General features: G+C 42.8%; 1 protein-coding gene across 2 annotated transcripts; it reads left to right on the forward strand.

The window, feature by feature from the left end:
• The first annotated feature begins 865 nt into the window (after window positions 1–865).
• On the forward strand, window positions 866–24,783 carry sugt1 (SGT1 homolog, MIS12 kinetochore complex assembly cochaperone). Of its 2 annotated transcripts, none has more exons than XM_083927974.1 (13): window positions 866–980; window positions 1,069–1,117; window positions 2,499–2,589; window positions 3,214–3,283; window positions 3,628–3,698; window positions 7,451–7,504; window positions 8,846–8,874; window positions 9,085–9,107; window positions 9,363–9,459; window positions 11,131–11,238; window positions 21,498–21,588; window positions 22,483–22,655; window positions 24,025–24,783. In XM_083927974.1, exons 1-13 carry the CDS (start codon window positions 967–969, stop codon window positions 24,124–24,126), a joined length of 972 nt encoding a protein of 323 aa, XP_083784100.1. In that variant the 5' UTR covers window positions 866–966; the 3' UTR covers window positions 24,127–24,783. The 2 variants fall into 2 exon arrangements, with proteins under 2 accessions (XP_083784100.1, XP_083784101.1); XM_083927975.1 differs by having other exon boundaries at window positions 871–980; window positions 1,072–1,117.
• Window positions 24,784–25,469: the final 686 nt, after the last annotated feature.

Here is a 25,469-nt window from a genome sequence, read left to right on the forward strand (position 1 = left end):
ATTCCTGCAAAAAGCCTGACTCTTACTTGTAACAGATTATTTACACACTGTGCTATTGGTACTTATACTTAAGTAAATCTCTGAATAAGTCTTCCACCACTACAGAAATAAATAAATACTGAAATAAATGGGACCTCTATACAAAAATGTAGAAATATTTTTTGTTAATTATTTTATTTATTTATACATTATTAATGCATTTATTTCTTTCATTTATTTCTGCATTTATTCATTTATTCCTTTATTTGTATATTTATTCATGCATTTATTTATATATTTACAAGTCTTCCACCACTACAGAAATAAATAAATAAATGGGACCTCCTACCTCATAAACATATGGACACATAAATAAATAAATGTAGGTGAACAAAAATATAGAAATAAATGTAAATCATGTATTTCTTTATTGTTTTATATTGTATACATTATTAATACATTTATTTTTATATATTCATTTATTTCTGCATTTATTCCTGTATTTAAAAATCAAAAATATAGAAATAAATGTAAATCATGTATTTCTTTATTGTTTTATTTCTATACATTATTAATACATTTATTTTCATATATTCATTTATTGCTGCATTTATTCCTGTATTTAAAAAGCAAAAAAATTGAAATAAATGTAAAGCATGTATTTATTTATTTCTTTATTATTTATACATTATTGATGCATTTCTGTATACATTTATTCCTGCATATATTTATTTAAACATTTATCCAAGCATTTATTTATTTAGACTTAAGTCACGTTTAGTCCTCCATGTTTCCATGTCGGCTGTGGTGTCGTGCCTCCTCCGGGCCGGTGGGGGCGCTGTGGCAGAGTGAGGCTGTGCGGGCGGATGTTGACAGGCCCGCCGCTGCTGCTGCTGCTGCTGCTGCGTCTGTTGCTGCTGTCACGTTTCCTGAAGTCTCAACATCGTGCTAGAACTTTCCTCAACTGCCCACAGCAACAGCAACTCCATGGCAACCGAACGGCAAGTGCAACTTCGTAATTTTCTTTTTAATCATCTTTAATTCATCTGTAACCGCAGCTGGTTAACGGTTGGTCTCTTTTCACTTCAGCAGCTTCACCGACAGCTTCATTGACGAAGATCCACAAAAAGCTTTGGAGGTGAATACTATACTTAGCATCAGGCGGCTCTTGTCCCATCACGTTAACTTCTTATGACTACTTAACTGTTTTTTCAACGTGTGATGTTCACGTTTCTGATGCAATTACGTGTTCGACACTAGAAGTAATGTACTACAATGTAATGTTAGCTGTTCAAGTCAGCTAACGATTCCTGCTAGCATCACTTTGCAAGAAGATCAGGGAATCATCAACTTGTTATAACTTAACATTTCCTTCGGTAGCAGCACTTTTATGTTGTTGTACTTTACACCATTACAAATGCAATATTTCTTAGTTATAATGCGTTTTGAATACATAGCAGCCATAGCATCAGGGTATCCGCATGAAAACTCTGTAATATTCAGCTGGAAGTCGGGGACTTATTGTGCTGGTTTTATTGACTTTTATGGCTATTTTCTCTCTAGTTTTTCCAAGTTAATATTGAGTTAAATTGAGTTGCATATAAAATTTGGCCTAGCAGCTAGAGCGGCCTAAAGCCTATACACAGATTTTGATGGTGCAATACTAAGATATTACAATGATCATTATCAACATATTAACATTTTTATACAACATATGTTAATGTGAAGTATACATCTGGAAGGCACATTGAGTCATTCTGCTCAATTGTATCAGTGCATGGCTACCCCAATGGCCACCTTAGTGGCTACCTTAGTGGCTACCTTAGTGGCTACCTCAGTGACTACCTCAGTGACTACCTCAGTGGCTACCTCAGTGACTACCTCAGTGGCCACCTTAGTGGCTACTTCAGTGACTACCTCAGTGGCTACCTCAGTGGCTACCTCAGTGGCTACCTCAGTGGCTACCTCAGTGGCTACCTCAGTGGCTACCTTAGTGACTACCTTAGTAACTACCTGAGTGGCAACGTTAGCGGCTACCTTAGTGACTACCTTAGCGACTACCATAAGGACTACATTAGTGGTTGCATTAGCGACTACTCTAACGACTACCTTAGTGACCACCTTAGTGACCACCTTAGTGACTACTTCAGTGACTATCTTAGTGACTATCTTAGTGACTACCTTAGTGGCTACCTTGCCTATAAGCCAGTAAGACTATCATCAAAGTTGTGTAGACGCCCTGTTGAAGATCTCTGCCTTAGTTCATTATGTGAATAATGAAAACTGCTCTGATGTCTCAAAATCAGCACCTTCACTACTATTTGCCAAATAGATCCCGGAATAATATTTCCTTTAAACGTGGTTGGTGGTGACAATGTAGGAAACAGAGGAGACAAACATGTTAGCCAGTGTCATCTTTTATTAATTTTTAGTATGTTACTCTACCATCATTATCACAACTCTCTGAATCAAAAGAGCACTTTAAGATGTCCAGTTAAATTCCACCTCTTTCCTTGTAGGAACTTAATGAGGTCTTGCAAGGAGACTCTGACAACGCTGAGTGGTTTTGCCAGCGTGCCTATGCCCAAATACTTCTGAAAAACTACAGCTGTAAGTCCGTAGACTACATGCGCTTACACAATCCTTTTGCATGAATATGCATGATTATACTTGCTTATATACTTGTTTGTTTGCAGGAAATAGAAATGTCTTTTGAAAACTGTGTCGTTGTCCTTGTTAGTAACTGCCCACTAGGGATGGGAATCGAGAACCGGTTCCAGTTTGCAAACTGTTAACAGATTGGAAATGGGACCTCAGTCATGTGCCTCCAAGCTTATCAATTCATTTTATTAGTGTGGGCATGTGTTTTTGGGGGGGTTGACAGCTGCACATGCCAAAACAATGATGTCAAAGTCACTGCTGGGAACTTGATACAAGAATTAGTCGTGGTGGGGAGAAAGAAATAGTCCACAGCGTGGAGTTGGAATCATCATAGGTAGCAAAGTCTTATCAATTCCCATCCCTACTGCCCATAATATAATATAGAAACATTTATTATTGCCCCTCCAACACTAAGTTATGGTCAGAAAATCATATTTCTGGAGTTAATAATCTGACAACAGGCTTCACTAGAGGAAATTGCGGTTGCATGAGTGTTAATTTTCTAAATGGTGCAGGCTGGATGAATATATACAGTATATGTATGATAATCATGGTGCTGTTTTCTCTCTGCAGGTGCTGTTGATGATGCCAAAAGAGCTCAGCAGCTAAAGCCCAGCCTTCCCCTTGCTTTCATGCGAACAGGGTGTGTACGATAACATGACTTCATGGTGTTTGTTGTTTGTGCTCAGCTGGAGCTACTCCATGGACCCAGCGACAGTGTTGTTTTTTATAATCTGTAATATTATAAAGTTGACCAGTGAACATTAAACCTTTCACACCTGCTATGACAGTTTAACACATTAAACACACAGTTCTACTTTTCTCTCCAGTCAGTCCTACATTTTATGTACAAGAAATGTTTTTAGTAATTTAACTTCTTTAACGAGCTATACGATCCAGTTTTTGTGTGTCAGAAGAGGTCACTTTTATTCTTCCAGCTCTGTCTGATGTAAGTCCATGTGGCACGTTTTTGTCTTCCGACTACAGAATCGCAGAATACCACCTGAACCACTTTGACTCAGCACATGCAGCTTTCGCTCAGGGACAACAACTGGATGGTGAGCACAGCCTATTTGGGCCTTGAGTACAAACTTCTTGTTGGTTTCACGCCCCTCATTGAATACAAAGTGATAAACCTGTGTCATTCAGCTTTAGGGATAAAATACAAGAGATCATTCTTTCTTTCAAGTACAGAATTTCTCACAATGTCCTTCCGTAGCGTGCCCAAACAGGTTCCACGGCGTGAGTCGAGTTCCTTTGACCAGTGTGAGTGCAACCGTACCGCGCCAAGGAGCGTTTGGGAGAGGTGGGCTTTTGTAAAGCACATGTACAAGCACGAGGCCTACGGCGGTTCATTTTATGTGGGGACATAGAAAAAAGGAGGGACCATGCACGGACATTTAAAACAATGGCGGCGCAAGGTTAGAGTTGGTGTGATGCAGAGGTGGAGTGTTTACTGCAGATTTGGTCGGATGAAAATATTCAAAACAGTCGGACAACACGCACAAAAACTCAGAGGTCTATGGAAAGATTTGTAAACAAAGCGTTGCATCACGATGACGTCATCAATGCGTGTGACGTGTGTCGGCGTGATGACGTATAGACAGCAAGAAGCATTCGCGCGGGGCCCAGGCAGTCTGAGTACAAACAGGCCGGGCCCTCAGGGGGAGAGGGAGGGAGGGAGGGAGGGACGGACGGACTGACGGACGGACGGACGGACGGACAAGTACCCTAAAGCCGATATTGCTTCCACTGTGGCCTTGAAAATCCTCCGTTCGGATAGTCTGGCAGGGATCTTAACAGTGTATTATAGGACACTTCAGATATAGTTCTGATAAACAGTTTAACCACCGTCCGAAATCACTGTTACTGCAGGAAACACAGCATCAGCATTTTTACTTAATTACTATTTTACTTCATTATTCACTGACAAAACTAAGCTAAATGTGGGTCAAACTGACTACAAACAAGCTTTAAACATTTTCCCTCTGTTTCCATAGTTCCCTGTGGTATCTGGCAATGATAAAAGCTTGGCAGTTCACTCGGTTTATTCTTGAATTCCATCTTGTCCATCATATTTGTATATCGGGAGACCTTTTTATGTTTTATTATTTATATGTTTTAAGCTGTAGTTAATGCTAGCAGTCGTCTTCTTCACTGCCTTTGCTGGCGCATTGCTACATATCTTGGTGTGTTACCACCAACTGCGTGCACAAGATTCACAACATGGGGAAAAACAGCTCTGCAGTGCTACTAGAGTTTTAAGACATTTAAAAAGATATTTATACAGCCAAAAGCATTAAGACCAAACTGCACAACTATAACGACAATGACAGCGGCGAATGATAGCGTTCGGGTCACTTTCAGAGTGATTTAATGAACGATAGAAACACTGACAGCCAACATGAATCAATCCGAATTTACAGTAAAATGTTAAAACACAATGTAAGCTACATCCATTCATCCATTTTCAACCGCTTGTCCCTATCAGGGTCGCGGGGGGGGGGGGGGGGGGGCTGGAGCCGATCGTGAGGGACAGGACGCCACGCAGGGCACATACAAACAACACACAAACAACACAACACAAACAACCATTCAAATTCACACCTACGGGCAAGTGTCATCAATTATCCTAACACATGCACGTCTTTGGACTGTGGGAGGAAGCAGGAGAACCCGGAGAAACCCCCGCAGACACGGGGGGTGCAAACTCCACACAGAAGGATTCGAACCAGCAACCAATCATTCTCAAATCAACATCTCTCTCTCTCTCTGTTTTTTCCATGATTTTTCTTCATATTCTTATTAATGAGAATAAGACAGTTAAAAGCTAAATCAGTCATACTTTATAAATGTTGTGTCTGCCATTTCTCACTCACTCTTTTATGTAACATAATTGATGGCATTCAGAAAACACAATAGTGCAGAAGACGAGGGACACATGGGGCAGCTCGAGCTTGGCATCAGTGTGGTTGCTCACATCATTATAGTTCTTGGTGTGGGCGACCCTTTAGGGCTGCACTCAAAACTTAATTTCATTATCTACAGATAATTTTCTCATGTAATTGATTTATCGTTTGGTCCATAAATAGTGAAAAATGACTGCAAGTAAAGAAGTTAATATCAAATTACAAATATCTTGTTATAGCCCTGTCAAAATAATTAGAAATGGTTGCTTTTTTCCTTCTCGTCTCTTCAGAAGGGCCGAACATGTTGATGGCTTTGTTTGTTTTTCTGTTCATTAACATCAGGCCACATGAGGATGTTACAAAAGAGCTGTTGTGCAAAGACCAAAAATAGCCAGGACTGGGTTTGGTTCGAGGGATCTTTCCAAGATGTCAGATAAGGATTAAAAGGTTTAAGACCATGTGTTCGTACAAGTCCAGATCACGCAAGCTAGTCAAGCCACATTTTCACAACTGTAGCCATTGTCAACCTAAACACTATCACTACCTCTTTCCTTTTATTTATTCCGCAAGGGAAATTCAGTTGTTTCACTCTGTTATTATTATTATACAGGTTACACACACACAGGCCCAAAATACACACATGCACAAACAGGACCTATATACATGCAATTAATAGAGAGATGTCAGAGCGAAGGGGCTGCCAATGGCTCAGCGCCCCGAGCAGTTGTGGGGTTCAGTGCCTTGCTCAACGGCACCTCGGCACCCCGTTCCCAGCCGAGTCACCTATGGACTGAGCTACTGCTGCCACCATTTCAATATGCATATAAGCTGTGACGAGAATGTCATTATTGTCTTTTACTACAGCTACATTATCTTCAACTAGAACATGAACGACCGCATTTAAATTCTCACTTAATTATATTTGTATGTACTTTATGTTCTATTTATCAGTGGCCTAGTTTTTGTAAAAGGAGCTCGAGTGAGCAGAAGGTGAACAAGGAAATGGCAAAGAATGGCTGTAACATTGTCACTGTCATTAAGGCACATGAATCGAACTCATGGATATACTTTACAGAGCAAGCTGTTATTCTTTTTTATAAAAGACATGCTTTGGATCTTTATTTGGAGCATCAGCCCTGTTAGGGCTATTATTGGTAACTTGATAAGTGGTCAGAATTAAATCAATGGGACGGTGGAAATGGACTTTAAAATATCAAGTCCCATTAGTGATCAGCGCTGTCAAAAAAGCTGTGAATCCATTTTCAAACAATCCATTTTTGAGTTAACAAATTTTGTTTCTAAAATGTGCCTCTCATTTTACCACCAGTAATATCTTAAACACATCTTGTGTTGTTTGTGCTGTAGCTTTGGCAACAAACCTATTTAAATTTGATGTCTGCACTTTGTCAAACCACTTTAGGGATCGACCCATATGGATTTTTTAGGGCCGATGTCAATTTTTTTTTTTTTTCATCAACCTTAGCCAATGACTGATACGGACTGCTGATTTTCTTGACCCGATATTTGGAGCCGATGCGACTTTTGCTGTCTCAATTTACATCATAAAAATTACACAATGATGATTACAAATGTTACGAGTCTCAATTATTTTGAAAAAGGAACAAAAAAAAGGCATCTCCATAAACACAGAGCTGCCTGTGGACGCATGTGTGTAAATGATGTCGGGAAAAACGGTAACGCAGCAGCCTGCATCGGCCACTACGATACACCAAAAAAACGCCAATATCAGCCGGCCGATGTATCGGTCTATCACTACGTTCGACTTCATTTAAACCTCACTGATGTCCTCAAATGTTTACACGGTATTTTCTAGTTCAGTTATTAATTAAAAAACATCTATATTAGTTAAGAAAGCATGTTCTTTTTTGTGATTTCCACAGTTTCTGACGAATCATTTGAGGTCTGGATCAAGCGGTGTGAGGAGATGAAGGGGGGTAAGTACTAAGTAGCTGAGCTGAAACTCCTATAATGTTTTCACCGTGTTTTTATTACCATTAGTCAGAGCTGATGTTGGTCTTGAAACTAGCTTTATTGGGATATTAAACACTCTTTATTTAATTGCTTCAATGTATTTAAAAAGTTTAAAAGGCATGAATTATTGAGAGACGCTATTGCCCATGGTGGTTTTAGTTCAACAAAAAATAGTTTCAGACTTCCAAATCCATTACCTGTTGCACTTTTAACTTCCATATTCTATTTACTCCCTGCTATCAAACACTAAGTTAAATGGGCCAGTCAGGGAGCCGATCATCCCATCTGATCAAACAAATGAGCTTGCACACGTCCATGAATCCACAGAGTGAGTGTTTAGGCAGAAGTGCTCGGTCCAATAAAAGATGCATGCCATGTCTGCGTGGTGTGTTTCTGTTTGCCGGTGATGCCTGGGCCCTCTGGATCATCTCAAGTAAACAAGAGCATGAGTTTTGACAAACACGCTTCACACCCGCATGCACACGTACTCCCGGGAGCGGTGTGATTCATCAGAGTTAACGTTACTGATGTTTGAAAGCCCCCGATGAGACCCAACACAGGCCTGCTCGCAGACAGCATGCACACACAGACATAGACAAATGCACACCAGGGCGCACATCACCCCCACTAAAACTTGAAAGTACCCTACTTGCGCTTGCTCAAGCTCACACCACCAGCAGCAGTTTTTTCTTCCGCTGACAGTATGTTTACCACCAACACACAAACACACACAAACACACACACACACACACACACACACACACACACACACACACACACACACACACACACACACACACACACACACACACACACACACACACACACACAGGGCACCTGGTTATTCTATCACATGTGGCACCCTGCTTGTTTAAATATACACAAACTCTGACACACAGTCTTTTTCTCCAAACAGCCCCCACTCCGCACCATTTCAATCGCGACCTCATTAAGACAACATCACCACGCCTCCCATCGTCTCATCTCTCTCTCTGTGCTCTCTCTCTGTAATGAAGTCATTGAATAATGTATGATAGCATGCTGGTAAACGGTGATCAGGCCCGCTTGGGCTCACAGGGCTTTTTGATGGGCGTGGACGGACCAGTAAACAAACTGGTGGAGGGTGGGAGAGTGTCTGTGCGGGCATTTCTGTCTGCTATTGTGCATCAGTGGACAAATGTGTGCTAAAACTTGTGTTGAAGCTTTGCCATCATCGTGGTTTAGAGACTTCAGATCGATCCTTAAGTGGGTGAATTGAATGTTTCCACCTGTCCCTCACTCAAATTCTTCTTCTTTCTTTCCAGAGCAGACACAGATGGGCAGCGCCAACAGTGTGAGTTTCTCTGCACGGCCACCTGGGGGCATTGTTGCTCTCAGCATCAGTCTTGTGTATGCTCCTGTTCAAAGACAGGAGCCTTACTGAGCTTCTTTTGTTTTTACGTTTTCTCTAATTTTTTTGTCCTTTTCCTGTCATCCCTCTGCCTCATCACCCCGTCCTCCTCTCTAATTGTCATTCCGTCTCGGGGGCTGAATGACCCCGCAGACACCAGCGGTTCCACCTGTGAAGTAAGTGCATAAATGTAAATTATGCCTTATTTAAGCATCTCTTTTGCAATACACCAGCATGATTAACCAAGTCTTGGTTCATCAAAGCAGCTCCACTCTTTATTACTGTGAAAACAATACACATAGAGGAGACATGTTAACGATGAGCTGCTTTTTGTTATTTGAGGTTCTTGGTATTTTCGTGAAGTTTGTGCATTCAGAACAGTAGTGTTCCTCAGGCTTGTTAGTCAGATTTCCTGTGTGTGTTTCTTGCAGATATGACTGGTACCAAACGGAGTCTCAAGTCACTGTCACAGTCATGGCAAAAAATGTACCCAAGGATGGTGTTTGTGTCAACTTCATGGAAAGAGAGGTATAAACACACACTTAAATGCAGTATTGAAGTGAAGAGAGTCTGGGTTTTTTTGGGTGTGTGTAGGGATCAGAGATGGGATAGCTGTCGGTTGTTTCCTCAGGGGGGCCCATTAGGTGGGTCTCATACACACATATACACACTCTCCCCATGGACCCAACTATGCCTCCAGTGGTGCCTTGTTAACATTGCCCCCAAAGTACAGATCTAAGAACAATTTACCCTCCCCAGCTTCTCCAACCTCCTAATTGTCTGTAGATAGAAGGCATAACTGATCTAGGATCAACTTCAGAGCCCTCCAGGGAAATCCCTCTTTCTTTCTCTTTTTCTCTTTTCCTTTGCTTCTTTCCCTCTCCGAGGGGTAACTGCGGGGCACCCCAGGGAACGGCTTTGTCTTTCCTAATAGAATAACAAACTGAGTTTACCCCATTTCAAATGAAATTGTTCACTTGCTCTGAATCCCACAGTCCCTTGTTAAGCTCCCTCTGTGGTGAGAAGTACGGATAAGTTCATATATTTTTTACTAGGTCAGGTATACAGAAGAAATTAAAGATGAAAGGCAGTGGATCCAGTTCTTTCCCCTGGTGACTGAGTACGCAGCAGCTGTATACCCACAGACAGCGCAGGAATCCAACTGGAAATGAATATTAAGGCTTTGATAGTTTTGTGGAATTGCCCAAAAGCCACTTTAGCTAACTTTCTAAGCTTTTATCCCCAATGAACTACTTCTTACATAGATTGGGTGCCAAATCAGAACGTCCACTTTTAGTGAAGTTGTAGGTGTTGAATTGCAAACGATTACAAGTTGAAGTGGTGTGCTGTTCCTCCGCAAAAAAAAGAACTGATGAGGTGATAACAGTCGAGTTTTTCCATGAGTGGGCAGTTTTTTTTAGTGCTTTTTTATATGAGGGCAGCTATTGCCAAGTGACAAGTGTGTCAGGGGTGTGATGATTTGGGCCACAGCCGACTCCATGTCCCTCTAAACCAACAAGCCACCCACCCAGTCCCGGTGAGTGACAGGCTGTTAGGAGCTGTCTGACCCCCCTCCCTCATCACTGGTCACTCCGTGGCTGAAGGGGACAGGGTGAGGATACTCCTGGCCGACAAACCAGACACATCAGATAATTACTCTCACGGACAAGCTGACACCATACCCCCCCCCCCCCCCCCACACACACACACACACACACTCCTTTTCTATCCATTTGTTTACATGATATTGATGTCACTTTAACAAAGGGATCACTAGATTGTTATCTTACTCCGGGTGTCACAAGTAGGGCTTTGTTAGTGTCATCTCCTGCTTCGTAAAGATCAACAGTTTGTTGGATTTATTTATTCATTCATTCAACTTTTATTTAATTTTAAGGAGATTTAATTTTCTTGATATTTATTGAGAACACAAATAAAACTTGGACATTTGGTTAACAACTAAACGTAGTTAGACACATTACATTCAAGAGTGGTGTAGTTTGTAATCATGGTTTGAAACTTGCCAATGAGCGAAGCACCAGTTTAATAAGGAGGTTATATATGACGGCAAGTTGCCCTGACAACTGTCAAATTCTTGGAATTGAAACTGTGACACCCTGATCTATGACATGTTTGCATGTTGCTTACTGCCTCACTTGAGGGATAATGCCTAATGTCTGGTGCCTGTGGTTTCCTCAGCTCTCTGCCACGATACAGCTGGCATCAGGGGAGAACTACAACCTCCACCTCCACCTCCTACACCCCGTCGTCCCTGAACAAAGCAACTTCAAGATTCTCACCACAAAGGTAACACAGTCACTTTGCCTTCAGCTCGACCAGTTGGTGTGTTGTTGAAACTCTCTAAATCAACCGGGGGTCCACTTTTTAGGAAGAAATGCCGATTTGAACTACAGCAGCTTTGCATATTTTATATTCTGGAATACATTTTTGATGATTTGACATGTTTTTGACAGGTTTATCAGACATTTTGCTGTGACAGATGAAATGACAAACACAAACTCTCAGGCCTAGTCCACACGGACACAAGTATTTTTGAAACCAAACTTTTACGGCCCCCGGTTAAAAAAACAAAACAATTCCACACCAGCGGTGTGATAAAAAATATCTCCGTCAACATGAAATCGCAAAATCCGCCTCAAACAATGTCATGCACATGCCACAGCAGTAGGTGGCGGTAGCACTCCTAACAGGAAGGCCATTTTAGCCAATGACAAGGCTGAAAAAAAAATGACTACCGGAAAAACAACAATGGCGAACTGAGTCTGGGCGGATTCATTCGTGACTGACAGTGAGACACACACAAAGTGCTGATAAGTTGCTAAATAGCACCAGTGTTATGACGAGGTCTTCCGTAACAGTCACTTCTAGAGTGCTCCACAAGTTTCCATGGATACAACTGACTGTGTGACGTCAAACAATGTCGACAATAAATCACGTCTTCCTCGGTTTTCCTGTCCACACATGACTGCTGAAACCGTACCTTTCCATTAAGCTCACCCTGGACTCCGGTTACAGAAAACTCTGGTTTCAGGAGCCCATAACTGCGGTAACGTGTGGATGAAAGACCAAAACGTGCAGAGAAACACACGTTTTTCAAAAATGCTTTGACTGAATAATTCGTATGGACTCAGACGTGCATGCTTTCACCTACACCAGCTGTGTTTAATGGTCCATTGTGCACTAAAAGGCACACCAAGAGCCACTTGTTCTGGAACAAACAAAAACCTGTTTCCTTTTGTCCTTTCCGGGTTCACAGTGACCACGACTGACCAACAATTAATAACATGGGATGATAAAACAGCCTCAAACTGAGCAGACATCGTAGCTGCCAGCATACAATTTGTCATGACCATTGGATTTCTGGACTATCCGCGTTTTCAATGGTGTGTCAAGTTGAAGGCAAGTCAGGAAATATGGCACTTCCTCTGTGGGGAGTCATAAAACAACAAGGAATTTAACAAATGGGTCCTTTTACAGAATGAACCGCCTGTTCGTGCAGAAGTATGAGATGGTGGCTCTCAGATGTTTTTCTCCGCAGCGAGCTCAGCTGTAGTGCAGTATAAAACTGTTTACCACCTTACAGCTCTTCTGAACTGAAAAACATAAACAAACAAGGCAGAACCAACATTTTTAGGTCATGGAAGCACTCCAGCTAAAGTTTTGAAAGTCGAAAGAGGGAAACGTTTTACTCCGAATCAGTGAGAACACTGCGTGTAGCCTTGCCGTCCCAGTAGTTACTCTCAACAATAAAGACGCAGGCTATTAAACATGTCAGGGAACACTCTTTTATGTCCCCATAAAGAAAATATGATGTGGTAATGTCACACACTGGAGAAATGCAGGCACTTCTTTCACTGTGCTTCAAATCTCTGAACTGCAGCATCAAATGCCCCAATATCATCTCTGTGTATCCAGGCTTTAGTCGTCTTAATAGCTGATCATTAATTATTTTTGTGTCTTTGTTGAAAAAATAAATGTTACTGACTCAAATGTCAGATAATAAAAAACAGGAAAGAAGGAAACCATGCCGACGCCGGTTTAAGCAGCTCACTGAAATTGTGACTGATCATTACCACTCTGAGATTAGCATCTTAAATCTCTTCAATAATTTAAAGCAGTGTAAAGCTGGCTGTCACTACCTATAATTCCTTATTGCTGGTTAAGCTTACTGTATCCGGAGTGGAAATGAGAAAATCCACTCTCGCTGTATAGAGAGCGGCTCCTGTGGAGACATTAGCGCAGTTCATCTGAGCGGCACACAGGAGATTCACACATATGCGCAAATCCTCACTCCTACACACACACAGACACAGCACACACACATTATACGGGCTGTTCTCACAGTTTTCCTCGCCACTGTTTAAGGTGATTATGGGCCTAATGAGTAGGAAGGGCACTTTTTACTATAGACTAATTAGTGTGTATTTTAGAGGATGTGGGCTAATGAGTGTGCTGGCTGAGTGTGTGCTGATTCAGGGTTTAGACCACTGTCAGGTTTTAGCCCGAGGATCAAGAGGCCGGTTTTGTGTGAGTTGTTTGATTGTTTTTTTAATCGTTAAGGAGGAGGAATTTATCTTTTAGCCCATTGATCACTCCAATCTTGCCAATACAGTACAACGCAAAGCTCTGCTTTCTTCCCTGGGGCCCTGTGCATTCCTAAGAAGTATTTTCGTGATGGTAGTGGATGATCCCTCCACAGTTTTTGGACACAGAATCTTCCTAAAGACATCCTACCCAACAAAAACTCATAAGTCTGTAATTTGTAGTGAGAGAAATGACAATAAACCACCATTAACCAGTAAACCACTTTCGTTCCATGAAAGAATACGTTTTTATTCATATTTGCTGGAATTGTCACTATATCCTGATGGAGACGGACGCTCTGTGGAAAAAGTCATGTACCTCTGCAACAAGCTGCTCTGTCTGCTCCTGATGACATCTGTTCGATTCCCCCAAGACCCTCAACCAATCAGAGCCGAGCATCAACGACTGCTCGTGAACTCTGTTCAAACTAGTGAAACTAGGCAGCGCTGATGAAATCTAAATCAATATTGTGTTAGTGTTTTCAGAAACATATTTTAGTGTAGCGTTGAGTTGTAAAATGAGAAAATGGATTTATTTTATATCAGCGCTGCCCAGTTTGACAGTTTGATCGGAGTTCACGAGCGGTCGTTGACACTGTGTACGCCAAGTCTAGAGAATAAGGGATAATGATCTTGGCTTCACAAAGTTTACTTCCACTAAACTGAAACTCCTCGTGAGGAAAAAAAAAGAAGTTTATTACTCATAAAATGATAGCATAGCAATCTTTAGGAGTAGTTGTGTTATTAATCCAATCTGAGACCGACGACCTTTATGGAAATGAAAAAGAGACTCAATAAGAAGCGCAAAATATAGACAAGCCACCTACACAAGTAGACAGAGGGATTTACTGACGTGGGTGCAGACAAATACTTAATATAAATCTCTTATCATAAGAAAGCCTGTACTGATTTTAAACTGCAGCAAAACCCTCAGTCAATCTGACCCGTTGAACCTTGTTGAACAGTATGTCATATTCAAACCTGCAATAGAGGTATGTTTCTTATTTTTACCTGTAGAAGGCCACGTAGCCGCGCACAGAGGGAGATAAATGGACAAGCCATGTGTAAAAATATAGCCCAGCCGCGGCCCGTGTGCGCAGCCAATGGAGTTTGTCTGTAAAGTCACGGGCCTGACAGCTTAACAATGATTGAAACTCTAAAATGTTATTATCAAAATATTGATTCAGCTGCGTTAAGAGGTTTGTCTTCTCTTGTGTGTATTCTCTTTGTTACAAAGCGCCTCTGTATTTCTAAGGAAGATCAATAAAATAATATTTTTGGCAGGGTACCGTAACTTGCATTGTATTGGCACTAACACAATTCTAGCAACACCTAGACCTATTAGTGTTTCCCTTAACATTATATTAGGCACCTCTTGCCCCCCCGACGGCACCTCCCACCCCGCTTGGAAGTCAAGTTAATCTTATTTAATTGTATTTTCTGAATAGCATCAGATCCCAACAGAAGTCATTTAAGGATCTGTTTCCTATAGAACATCCTTGTCCCTTTAGTAAACAAACTAAACAGCCTTATGTTATTGATCTTATTTACACGACGGCGTGTGAATTCTGTCTCTACATGGTTGCATGTTTTAAAATTCTCAGAAAACTCGACAGGTGTTCAAAGATCTTTTGTTAAATTGTTTGGGAAGAGGCTCCACTCCTAACGGGGGGGGGGAAACGAAACTGAAACTTATTTGAGATCCTGTATTATTTTGTTTGAAAAGAGGATTCACTTCTACAGAAAAAAAAAAGAAACAGAATTAAACAAACTGAAATTCTTTCTTTATTTTGTTGTGCTTGAAGCTGAAACATGATTTTTGATTATACTTTGGACTGTTTCTGTTGGAGAACATTATTTGGACAATTATTAAAAAGACATTTTGGTGTAGCTCATGCACTGCAATACACTGATTTAAACCGTGTTTGCATTGTGACCCTGATTATTGCTTCTATAATTGTGATCCTTCTGTGTGGTGATTTAGAATAAGTGGATGTGTTAACGCTGATTCATTTATCTATGTGGGGATTGACCTTTAATACGGACCTAATCATAAAATTGTCTGATTAAACACCGACTGGCACCCAAAGAAAACAACATTTAGGCAAATTACTACAGTGCGTTGGATACAGATGAAGCCCAGATTCCTTTAAGTTTGGTCGTCTTTGCCCCCCCAACTCTGTAAACCTAGGGGAAATACTGCCTGTGGTTCAATTAGATCTATATTTGTGTAGCATCTATGAACACACAAGCAGAAAAACATCAAATACCTAAAAAGAAAGGCTGTGGCATTAACTTCCCCAAACAGGTCAACAAGCCGAGGCACAGAGCCTCTGAAAGCAATGATGATATTTATTCTGGTTTATTTTACAGCGAGGCCACAGGGGGAATGAAAGGGCAGCGCATGATCACAGGTGCTGAAAATATACGCTGTGGTGCCACTGGAGCAAAACTTTGATTAGGAGCGTTACATAACCTGACATCTATATTGTGTGCATTATATCCACCGGCTACACTGTGTCGAGTAGAGACTGACCTGCACAGAAACTGCCCCCTCGCTCTCGAAAAGAAAAAAAAAAAAACACTCACTCTCACTCACTTTCTCACTTTTCCATGGCAACAGCAGACACTGCATACCAGAGGTGCACGTGGGTTGCAGCTTAAACAAGGGCTCAGTCTTAGAGAGTCCGCAGCTGAAGATGGTCCTTCACTTTCTCTCATAACTTGTATTTTTTTCCTCTCTGTCCATCATTTATCTTCTTTGTCTTTGTTTTGTCTATCACTCCATGGCGTCTCTCACACACACACACACACACACACACACACACACACACACACACACACACACACACACACACACACACACCTTCTGTCCTGTTTTTCTCTCTCTCTCTTGCACACACACACACACACACACACACACACACACACACACACACACACACACCTCTACATCTGGGATAACGAGAGAGAGTGTTCTAACCCTCCTCCTCTCCCACAAAGCCCTGACTGTTCCCTGGTCCACTGGGCTCCTCTGGTACACATGGACCCTATATACAAACACGCACACGCACGCACACACACACACACATAACCCTCATTGGTAATTGCAGCATTCAAATGTTCAAGACGGCATAACGGCTCCTAAGTCTTTTAAAACTCTACAGGTGAAATATGTGTGCACACGTGCATGACGATGCGAGAGACCCCAACCATCTGAGCAGCTTTCTCGATGCGTGTCTCATTTGAATATTTTAGAGCCGTTTCATTTTTCTGAAGCCAAGAAGCCACTGGGGGAAAAAACATTCAAATGAACAGCGGCATCAGCAAATCAAGTTTCCCCAGATTGGCATGCATCCCTAATGAGCGTTTGAAAAAAAAAACCTGCATTGCCCTCGGAGCTGTTGATTCCCAACCAATGTCGGCCTGTCTGTCTCTGTAATAGGGTGCCCTGCACTCTTCGCTCCACAATGTTTACGCTTCATCTCCTCGCTGTCTTTAAAGACAACTTAGCAGGGGGAGGCTAAGCCGGGCGCGAGTGTGCAAGACACACACACACACACACACACACACACACACACACACACACACACACACACACACACACACACACACACACACACACACACACATACACACACATACACACATACACACACATACACACATACACACATACACAAATACACACACACAGACACACACACACACACAGATACAGAGGCTGAACAGTAATCTTCAAACACACTTGTGCCATTTACACAAAGTATTTGCTGTGTGTGTGAGTGTGAGTGTCGTCTGTAGCACATTATCGTCAGTGCGACCTCCTCCTGTCCTCCACCACGACAGACATTCCAACCGCAGGGGTCACCGCAACAACGGGGAGCCAATTACACACCAGTGTGTTTGATCAGAACAGACGGCTGACGCACACACACTCGGAGGCGTGCGCGCGAACACACTCGACGCGGCTTCCCACCCACACTCGCTCGTTCACTTCCAAACTCATCTCTTTTTGGCAAATAGCTAAAGTGGCGTCTCCGCTCTTTAATTTGCATGCCTGTCAACGTCTGAGAATGTTTATATTTATTTCATGTATGCGTCTTTCTTGCCGAGTTTGTTTTGAAATCCGCGGGGATCTGGAAAAAGAGGGAGAAGATGCTGGGCGAGGAGTCGTGGCAGGGATGAAGGCAAGGCGGGGGCGGGTGATGGGTCCAAACACATGTGACAATCGACACGGGACCCCAGCGCCCCTCTGTAAATAGCATGTCTGTGTATGTGTCTGTGTCTGTGTATGTGTCTGTGTGTGTGTGTGTGTGTGTTTGTGTGTCCATATGTGTGTGTGTATGTGGAGTGCAGTATTGTTTAGTCCAGCCCCTGGAGTCCTGTGGGTGGCAGCTCCTGTATGTGGCTCTGCTGTCACATCCCTTTACGAGCCATCTTTTCGCCTGTCACACACACAGAAACGCACACAGAGAGAGACACACATGGCGCCTGGCCTGCCATGTCCCTTAAAAGCCAGGAAGCACAGATGTGGCAGCAGATTAATGTTGTATGGCCCACGGGCACGCATAGAAGTGCGCACACACAGGCTTGAGTTCTGCCACTGGATGATCATTCAAAGATGATAACTTTTAATTTGCCTGGTCTAACAGTCTTTAGTCTTCGTCTGTTCTGAAACTTTGTCTCTGCCGCTACAATCATTAACAAATCAATTGAAAGCAGTCTGACAGGCGGCTGAGGTGCTGCCTTGTTATAACTGAAAACTCAACTGACTAGAAATCTTAACTTTTTAAGAGTAACTATCAGAATATCTAACTGTTCATCAACAAGGTAAACAAAACATTTCGTAATGCATGATTTAAAAAAAGACATAAGATCTAAAGAAATCCAACCTCCCATAATCTAAATTACAAGCACTGCTTCAAGGCTGTATTAGTTTGAACACCAATTAGCCATATTTGTCAGCCATCAGAGCAGGTCGATTATTGAGTACTTTGATAACACGCTGAAGTCTGAACGCACCACAAGACCCCTTACAGAGCTCAAAGGAGCATCTGTGCCCAGACTGCAGGTGCATCTGTCAAATAAAACAAAAATGATTTAATATGCCAACAGGAGCTGTCTCGAAAATCGATTGAAATCACTTTATCAAACACAAACAGTCACGAGTGATGAAAAGGGTTTAATAAATCAACACAGAAGCGCTGATGTATCCCGGGTAATGTAACAATTCTGTTGAGAAGCTGAAGCCACAAAATGTTTTTTGCTTGAAATATAAATCGTCTAATCGTTGCAGCTCTTTACGGTACATCACTGATGCACGGAGGGAAAAGCATGTTGTCACCGCAAGTTGGCAGAGCGAGCCAGGTTAGACTGGGATGAGTTAATATTTAAGTTGCACCTTTGTTGTAACCAAACACTGGACCATAGTTTGAGAATGAACCCGCAATTGATCCGAAATTCAAACATAAAGTGATTGAAGCTGCTGAATGTGCTAGAAGCTTAAACTTTACTTAGCAGTGCTTACTGAAATGCACCTCGGAAATTTTGGGGTGCTTTCACACCTGATCTGTTGAGACCATTTTAACCAAACCCTGGAGCGTTACATCAGATAGTCCGGATGGTTTTGGGCGCGCCTGAAAAAGTGGTTTTCAGTTTGTTTCCATGTGCACGAGAGTTCGGTGAGAATGATATCCGAACCAGATGTGTTAAGTTGGCCAATTAATTAGGCCAAGGACCTAAATAGGTGTAACTAAAAGGTCAAATCTACTATTGTTTTTTCATTTGTACTTGATAAATGATTTAACGGACCATAAGATAAATTTTCCATAACTTAAACAAGGACATCACTTCGATGCGTCTCATTTGAAGAAAGAAAATGCTCGACAACTCGTGCCCACATTGTTCCCCTTCTTCTACAAAATGTGATTGATAGAAACACCAAAGCCAAAAAACCTAAGACCGCATACATTTGGTGCTGATCTGTTTTTATGAGACCAGGAAGTGTCGGAGAGTTGTAAACATTAGTTCACAACGTTTGGTGCGCTCCACAAACTGCAGTGTGAACGCTCAGCGATCTAGATGAAAAATGCAGCAACTTTGCAACTTTACTCCCACATCGCACCAACTCTACTGAACTATAGGTGGAAACGCGCCCTTAGTTAACTTCTCTCATTGCATTTGTATGCACACAGGCTTGTACCTTCTTTTTTCTAATTAGGGAACCAGATATTTTGTTAAACAGTAGCTCATCAGAGTTTCATGCAAATCCAAGCTTTGAAGTGCTCCTACGGTCTCTGCATGAAATTAATTCAATGAATAAGTGTCACCTCCAGAACTCTAGACGAAACAAAATATCTGCTGTCACCTCAGAACTCTATAGGGGACGGTTAACTAACGTGACACTGTCGTAGCGGTGTGATTTAGTTTACGTTCAGTCTTTTCGTGTTGACTCCCTGTATGTACAGCATGTTGCTGTAAAAGCCGGGTTATGCTGAAAAGAGCTACGTGTTGTCCGACCTCATTATGGCAAAAGTGTTAATCTCTGATCCGACCGGCCACATTTGAAAGCTGGTTGAAATGAGGGGCAAGATGTGATGAATTATTTAAATATGAATATAACAATGCCCATTTACAGGCAGCTTCTGCTGTGAGGCATTCAGAGCCTAGAGCCCTGTTGTATAGTTCAAAACCTGCTTACTTTCTCGCCTCTTCACACCTTGTTAATCACGGTGTGAAGTGGGTGTGAATGTCAGAGCGTTGTTTCTGGAAAGTAGCAGAAATTGTCAGACACAGCCCCCAGTGCCGATGTGGGGAGGTTGTGGAGGAAGGGGCGTCCAAATTTAGCTTAACTCACGCACAGATCCTGTGCACAAAAAAGTTGGGTGACACATTCTTTTGATGGGTGAATATGAATTATTTGGGCAGCGACCTGTATTCTCAGCAGAGATCTTCTTTTTTTAGTCTCTAAAGTTAATTTCGGACACTGCACAGATGCCTCGCTGTGCATGAGGCCCTTTGCGGGGCAGAAAACGCTGACACCTACCGAAGTGATCTATCAGTGTACCTCCACTCGCACTAGCTCATCACCCCGGTGGAGGAGGTAACAGCGATCATACTGTCTTATTCTCCTCAATCTGCTCCTCTCACTCACGCTTCAGCCTCTCTGCCTCCTCATCTCTAACCTTGTCTGCCTCTTGGTTCCCTCTTCTCCTCTGGCACCCTCATAAATGAATCATCACGTCGCCCAGCAGAGCAGAAATGTTCCTTAATTGCACCGACATAACCAGCGCTGTCTTTCATATCAAACACACATACCGTTAATAGGTGCCGGGTGGTGTGTGTGTGTGTGTTTGGGGGGGGGGGGGGGGGGGGGGGCTTGCGTGTCTTGCATGTTTTGCGTGTCTCGCTGGCATGTGCCCTGTCAATGCAGCTCAGCGTTACAAGCGTGTGTCCATGTCCTCTCTCCCCTCATTGTTTTCCTCCTCTCCCATGTTCTCCTAGTGTAATGATTTGGATCAGATGCTGCTGTGTGGAATTAGGATCTCCCCCTCTCCTGCCTCCCTCCCGCTCTCTCCGTCTCTCACACTGGCCCTCTGGCTGACAGGCATCTCGTTAGTGCAGTATGTCTGTCAGTGAGGTTCGAGATTGAGCTGTGCCCCCGCATATCCCTGATGTCTCTCTCTCTCACACACACACACACACACACACACACACAGACGCACACAAGCCTCCTCTCACACTTGCAGGCTGAGTTGATGACGGTTTTGAACAGAAAGCCTCTCTGGCCTCAATAATGATCTGATGTCCTGTACTTTTAAGCTGTCACTCTAATGGAAGCGTTATTTTTGTCCCTCGCATGACAAAGACAATCATTTTGTATAACATTATCTCCCTCGCTGCCTCTTCATCTTCTTCTTCTTCTCCTCCCCGTCCTCATAACCCTGTCTCTTCTGTCAGGTGGAGTTCAGGATGAAGAAGACAGATGGCATCAGATGGGAGAAGCTGGAGGGAGAAGGACAGGAGTCCAACATCAAACACTTCAATCCAAGTCAGTCCACAGCTTCTGCATTTACACTCTTCCCCTCCAACTACCCTCCTGTCTCCGCTCTCATCTCTCTGCTGTCTCTCCCTTTTCGCCCTCACCCTCGTCTTATTTCTCTCTCTGCAGAGATCAATATAAGCTCCTGTGTTTGTCTGTTCTGCACTAAAATGAGAGTGGGCAGTCGAGCCCTGCTCGAATCTTTCACTAGTCTGACGGCGAAAGTATACAGGGAGAGGGAAAGGTATGACGGCAAAATATGACTCAGTATTTTAGCCTACACATTCCCATTACTGACAGGATTAATTACTTATGTAAGTGTGTGTGTGTGTGTGTGTGTGTGTGTGTGGAAGGGGCAGTAGAAGTTAAGTGGGCAGCCAAACCATCCTCTTCATCCAACCGGCTCAGCCCCCAGGACGCGCTGTTTTCTAAGTGCCTGCTTAGAACTTGTCTACAGTTTCATTTAAACATGCCATTTGACATCTGATTTTTATGGGATCACATTGCCGCATGTCCACGCTTGGCCTGAATATGTCTACTGTGCATCTGGTGCTGTATTTATGTAAATCTACGTCGGGATTACATTTCCCCACTCTCCATCTCTCTTTTTGTAGAAGAGGGGGGGATTATAGTGGGCGTATTGCATTCTGAAAATATAGAAATCAAATCACAATGTTATCCTTCAGCATCCGGCTCGGATGAGTCAGTACCAAAGTGAATAATCTTGGGGTGATTAGATGATTAAAGTCAAGGTATTCAATCCAGTTCAAATCTCAATGAAAAACTGTGTGTTTCAGTGCGTTTAAAGAGCTCTGCTTACAGACGGTTTAAAACCCCCTCTGACTCGGTCTTGAACTGAAACAATATGGAGTGTTTTTAAACACAGTGTCCCTCCTCCATCAGATAACTGCCCCTCATCCTCCCTCTCCGCTGGCAAATGGGACAAGGTGGTGATGGACATTGACGAGGAGGAGAAGAGTGGGAAGCTGGAGGGAGACGCAGCCCTCAACAAGCTCTTCCAGCAGATCTACTGCGATGGTTCAGATGAGGTCAAGCGAGCCATGAACAAGTCCTTTGTAAGTATTATTCCTCATTGATGAGTCTTTTTCTGCAATCACTTAAACCACAGTGCCATAGCAACCAAGAATATAGAGCTCACAAGGTTCACCGGAGTTTAAATCGAGGTTTCGTTATGAACTCCAGCATCACAGCGTGTTCTTTAGGTGCATCGTCTCAGTCCAAAGAAAACGTCCACTTTTTGTACGTCTGTCCGTCCCATTCTTGTGAACGCGATATCTCAGCAACCTCTGAAGGGTTTTTATTCAAATTTGATACAAACGTCCACTTGTACTGAAGGATTGGCTGATTAGATTTCGGAGGTTAAAAGTCACTGTGACCTCACAAAACACATTTTTTTGCCAGAACTTAAGAATTCCTACGCTAATTATGACAACATTTTACACAAATGTCTAATAATGCGGTGTCTCCGTTAAAAAAAAGCAATGAATCCCGAATGCCCAAGGGCGGGACGAGATGTCAAGATGTCTAAATACTGCTCGACAACATCGTAGTTTGTTTACTTCGCTCCGCTCCACTCTCCAACCCTGGCACGGCTACGCATCAGTGTCGAACCGAAATGACGTGAGATAGTGATTACAGGTAATTAGGGAAAATTGAATTCCCTCTCTCACGGAAATGGGTTTGAGTGCAGGTAATGTCAGACAGGAGATGGGAACAATTGTCTCTGATATCAGGTGAGCAGACAGCCTGAAGCTGACGGCGTTTTAACATTCAGGTCTCAACTGCGTTTGATTTTAACAACCCGAGAAAACTAAGAGAATAAAAAGTCTGTTTATATGGAAATCAGCGTTTTGAATTCTCTGACTTTTTCTAACATCAGTATTTTGTGTTAATCATTTTCAAATGATAGCATTTCCAACAACAAAGGAAGAACAAAATGTGAAGCACAACAGACGGCAGAGCAAGCTGCAAATCAACAAGGAGGAAAGAAAGTAGGAGTTCAAATAGGCAGCTGCAGAGGGCCGCTTATATTTACACCTCACTTTGATCAAAATCGTTTAGATATTGTATGAAAGTACCCCAAATGTTTTCACATACTTTAATAATGTAAGTAATCTTTTCCAGAGGTAGAGTTATGGACACTTCTTTCCCTCTAATCTCCTCCAGAACTCGTTCACTTTATCACATTCCCAATCACAACGTCACACACAGACCTGGGATCGCACTATTATACATTAGTTTAGTGTTTGTGGTGTCACATATGTATTCATAAGCCAATTATATTGCAGCAATCTGAGCAGAGTGTTCATTCTTTGACGCTTAAGCTTTGATGAAACAACTTGGACTTAAATAAAAAGCCCTCGGCCTGTTTAAGCAGAGAGAAGGTGTTGCGTAACTCCAGTGCTGTCTCTCCTCCCGGTCCAGATGGAGTCCAGTGGTACAGTCCTGAGCACCAACTGGATGGATGTGGGCAAGAGAAAAGTGGAGATGAACCCACCGGATGACGTAGAGCACAAGAAGTACTGAGCAGTGAGCACCTCTCCCCCTCTCTCTCTCTCTCTCTCTCTCTCTCACACTTCTGTTTGACATCATCTTTCTTCACTTTTGTCCGTCTGAACTCCAGCGGGAGTCCTCGTTGCCCTGCAGTCTCAGTGGCCCTCCACTCTTCCTCCTCTTCCCAGCCCCTCAGTTGTTGCTCTTTTCACTAAGTGCAGGGAGCCTCGGTGTTCCCACTTTCACTCAACCAAACCACTCATGACCCACTCTCTGCAAAAACTTGCTACCTGATGGCGTCAGCGGGTTTCTGTTGAACAGATTTCAGATTTACATTATCTTATTTTTAAAAGGGAAGTCTTGATTTAAATGTGACGAACAGAGCTGAAATGCTCCTCTTCAACATTCAGATCATTCTTCTTTTCTCTCCTGGCTCTCCTGGTTTTCTTGAAGACACCCACAGCCTTTCTGTTTGGGAGCCTTCTATGACTTCCTATTATCAGCACCTGTATAAAAATGTAAATTTGCTAAAAAGTAAAAACCAGTTGAGATGTTTAAATGATAACCACGATTTTTTTCTGTACACTCAGTAAAAAGTAAACAGTAATACTCTGCAAACTGACTTGTCCGGAGTGTGTGCGACATGTCGGCCAGTGGTTTAGCACCGGTCCTTCCCTCAGTGTGATTCAAGCTTCAGTGTAAATAAAATATTTGTTGTTTGGCTCACAAACTTTGTCTCGTGTTTTATGGTCTGATGTCTCCAGGAACTGCTTTTGGACGGGTTTGAAAGTCTAGGAAAGGATACACCAGATGTAGAAACTGCAATATATTATGACAGAGTCATGCTTTGTGATTATGTGCTGGGAGGAATGAAATGTGGCATTACTGATATGAGTGCAGGCAGTTCAGATATGGCTGAAGGCTCGAGGATGTGGTTTAAGCATCGTGGTTCGATTGGTATCAAGACGGAGGGCCCCGGGTTGTTTGGCCAGCAGGCGAGGATGCAACCCTGAGGTGGAGTGGTGATTTACAGTCGGAGCTGTGGGAGAGGAGGCACCTTCCCCTTTCTCCGTCCACGTATATGCAGCAGCTGGAACAATGTGGGGGCGTCCCGCCGCGGCGAGAGAGCATTAATATGGATCAGCCTCCTAACCGCATCATCAAGCCTCTCACACTGAGTTAAGTGTTAAATTCATCACACATCGTTTCATCTCTCGTGACGATCAAACGCCCGTTTGTGGCTCTGGATGGAACTCTGAGCTTCATCACACACACACACACACACACACACATACAAACACACACACAAAAACACACCGCCCCCATCCTTACCCCCTACCCCCGCCCGAGGCAGCTCTGTGACATCAAAAGGAGCT

This window comes from Echiichthys vipera (genome assembly GCF_963691815.1).
Source record: "Echiichthys vipera genome assembly, chromosome: 15".
Classification (NCBI taxonomy): domain Eukaryota; kingdom Metazoa; phylum Chordata; class Actinopteri; order Perciformes; family Trachinidae; genus Echiichthys; species Echiichthys vipera.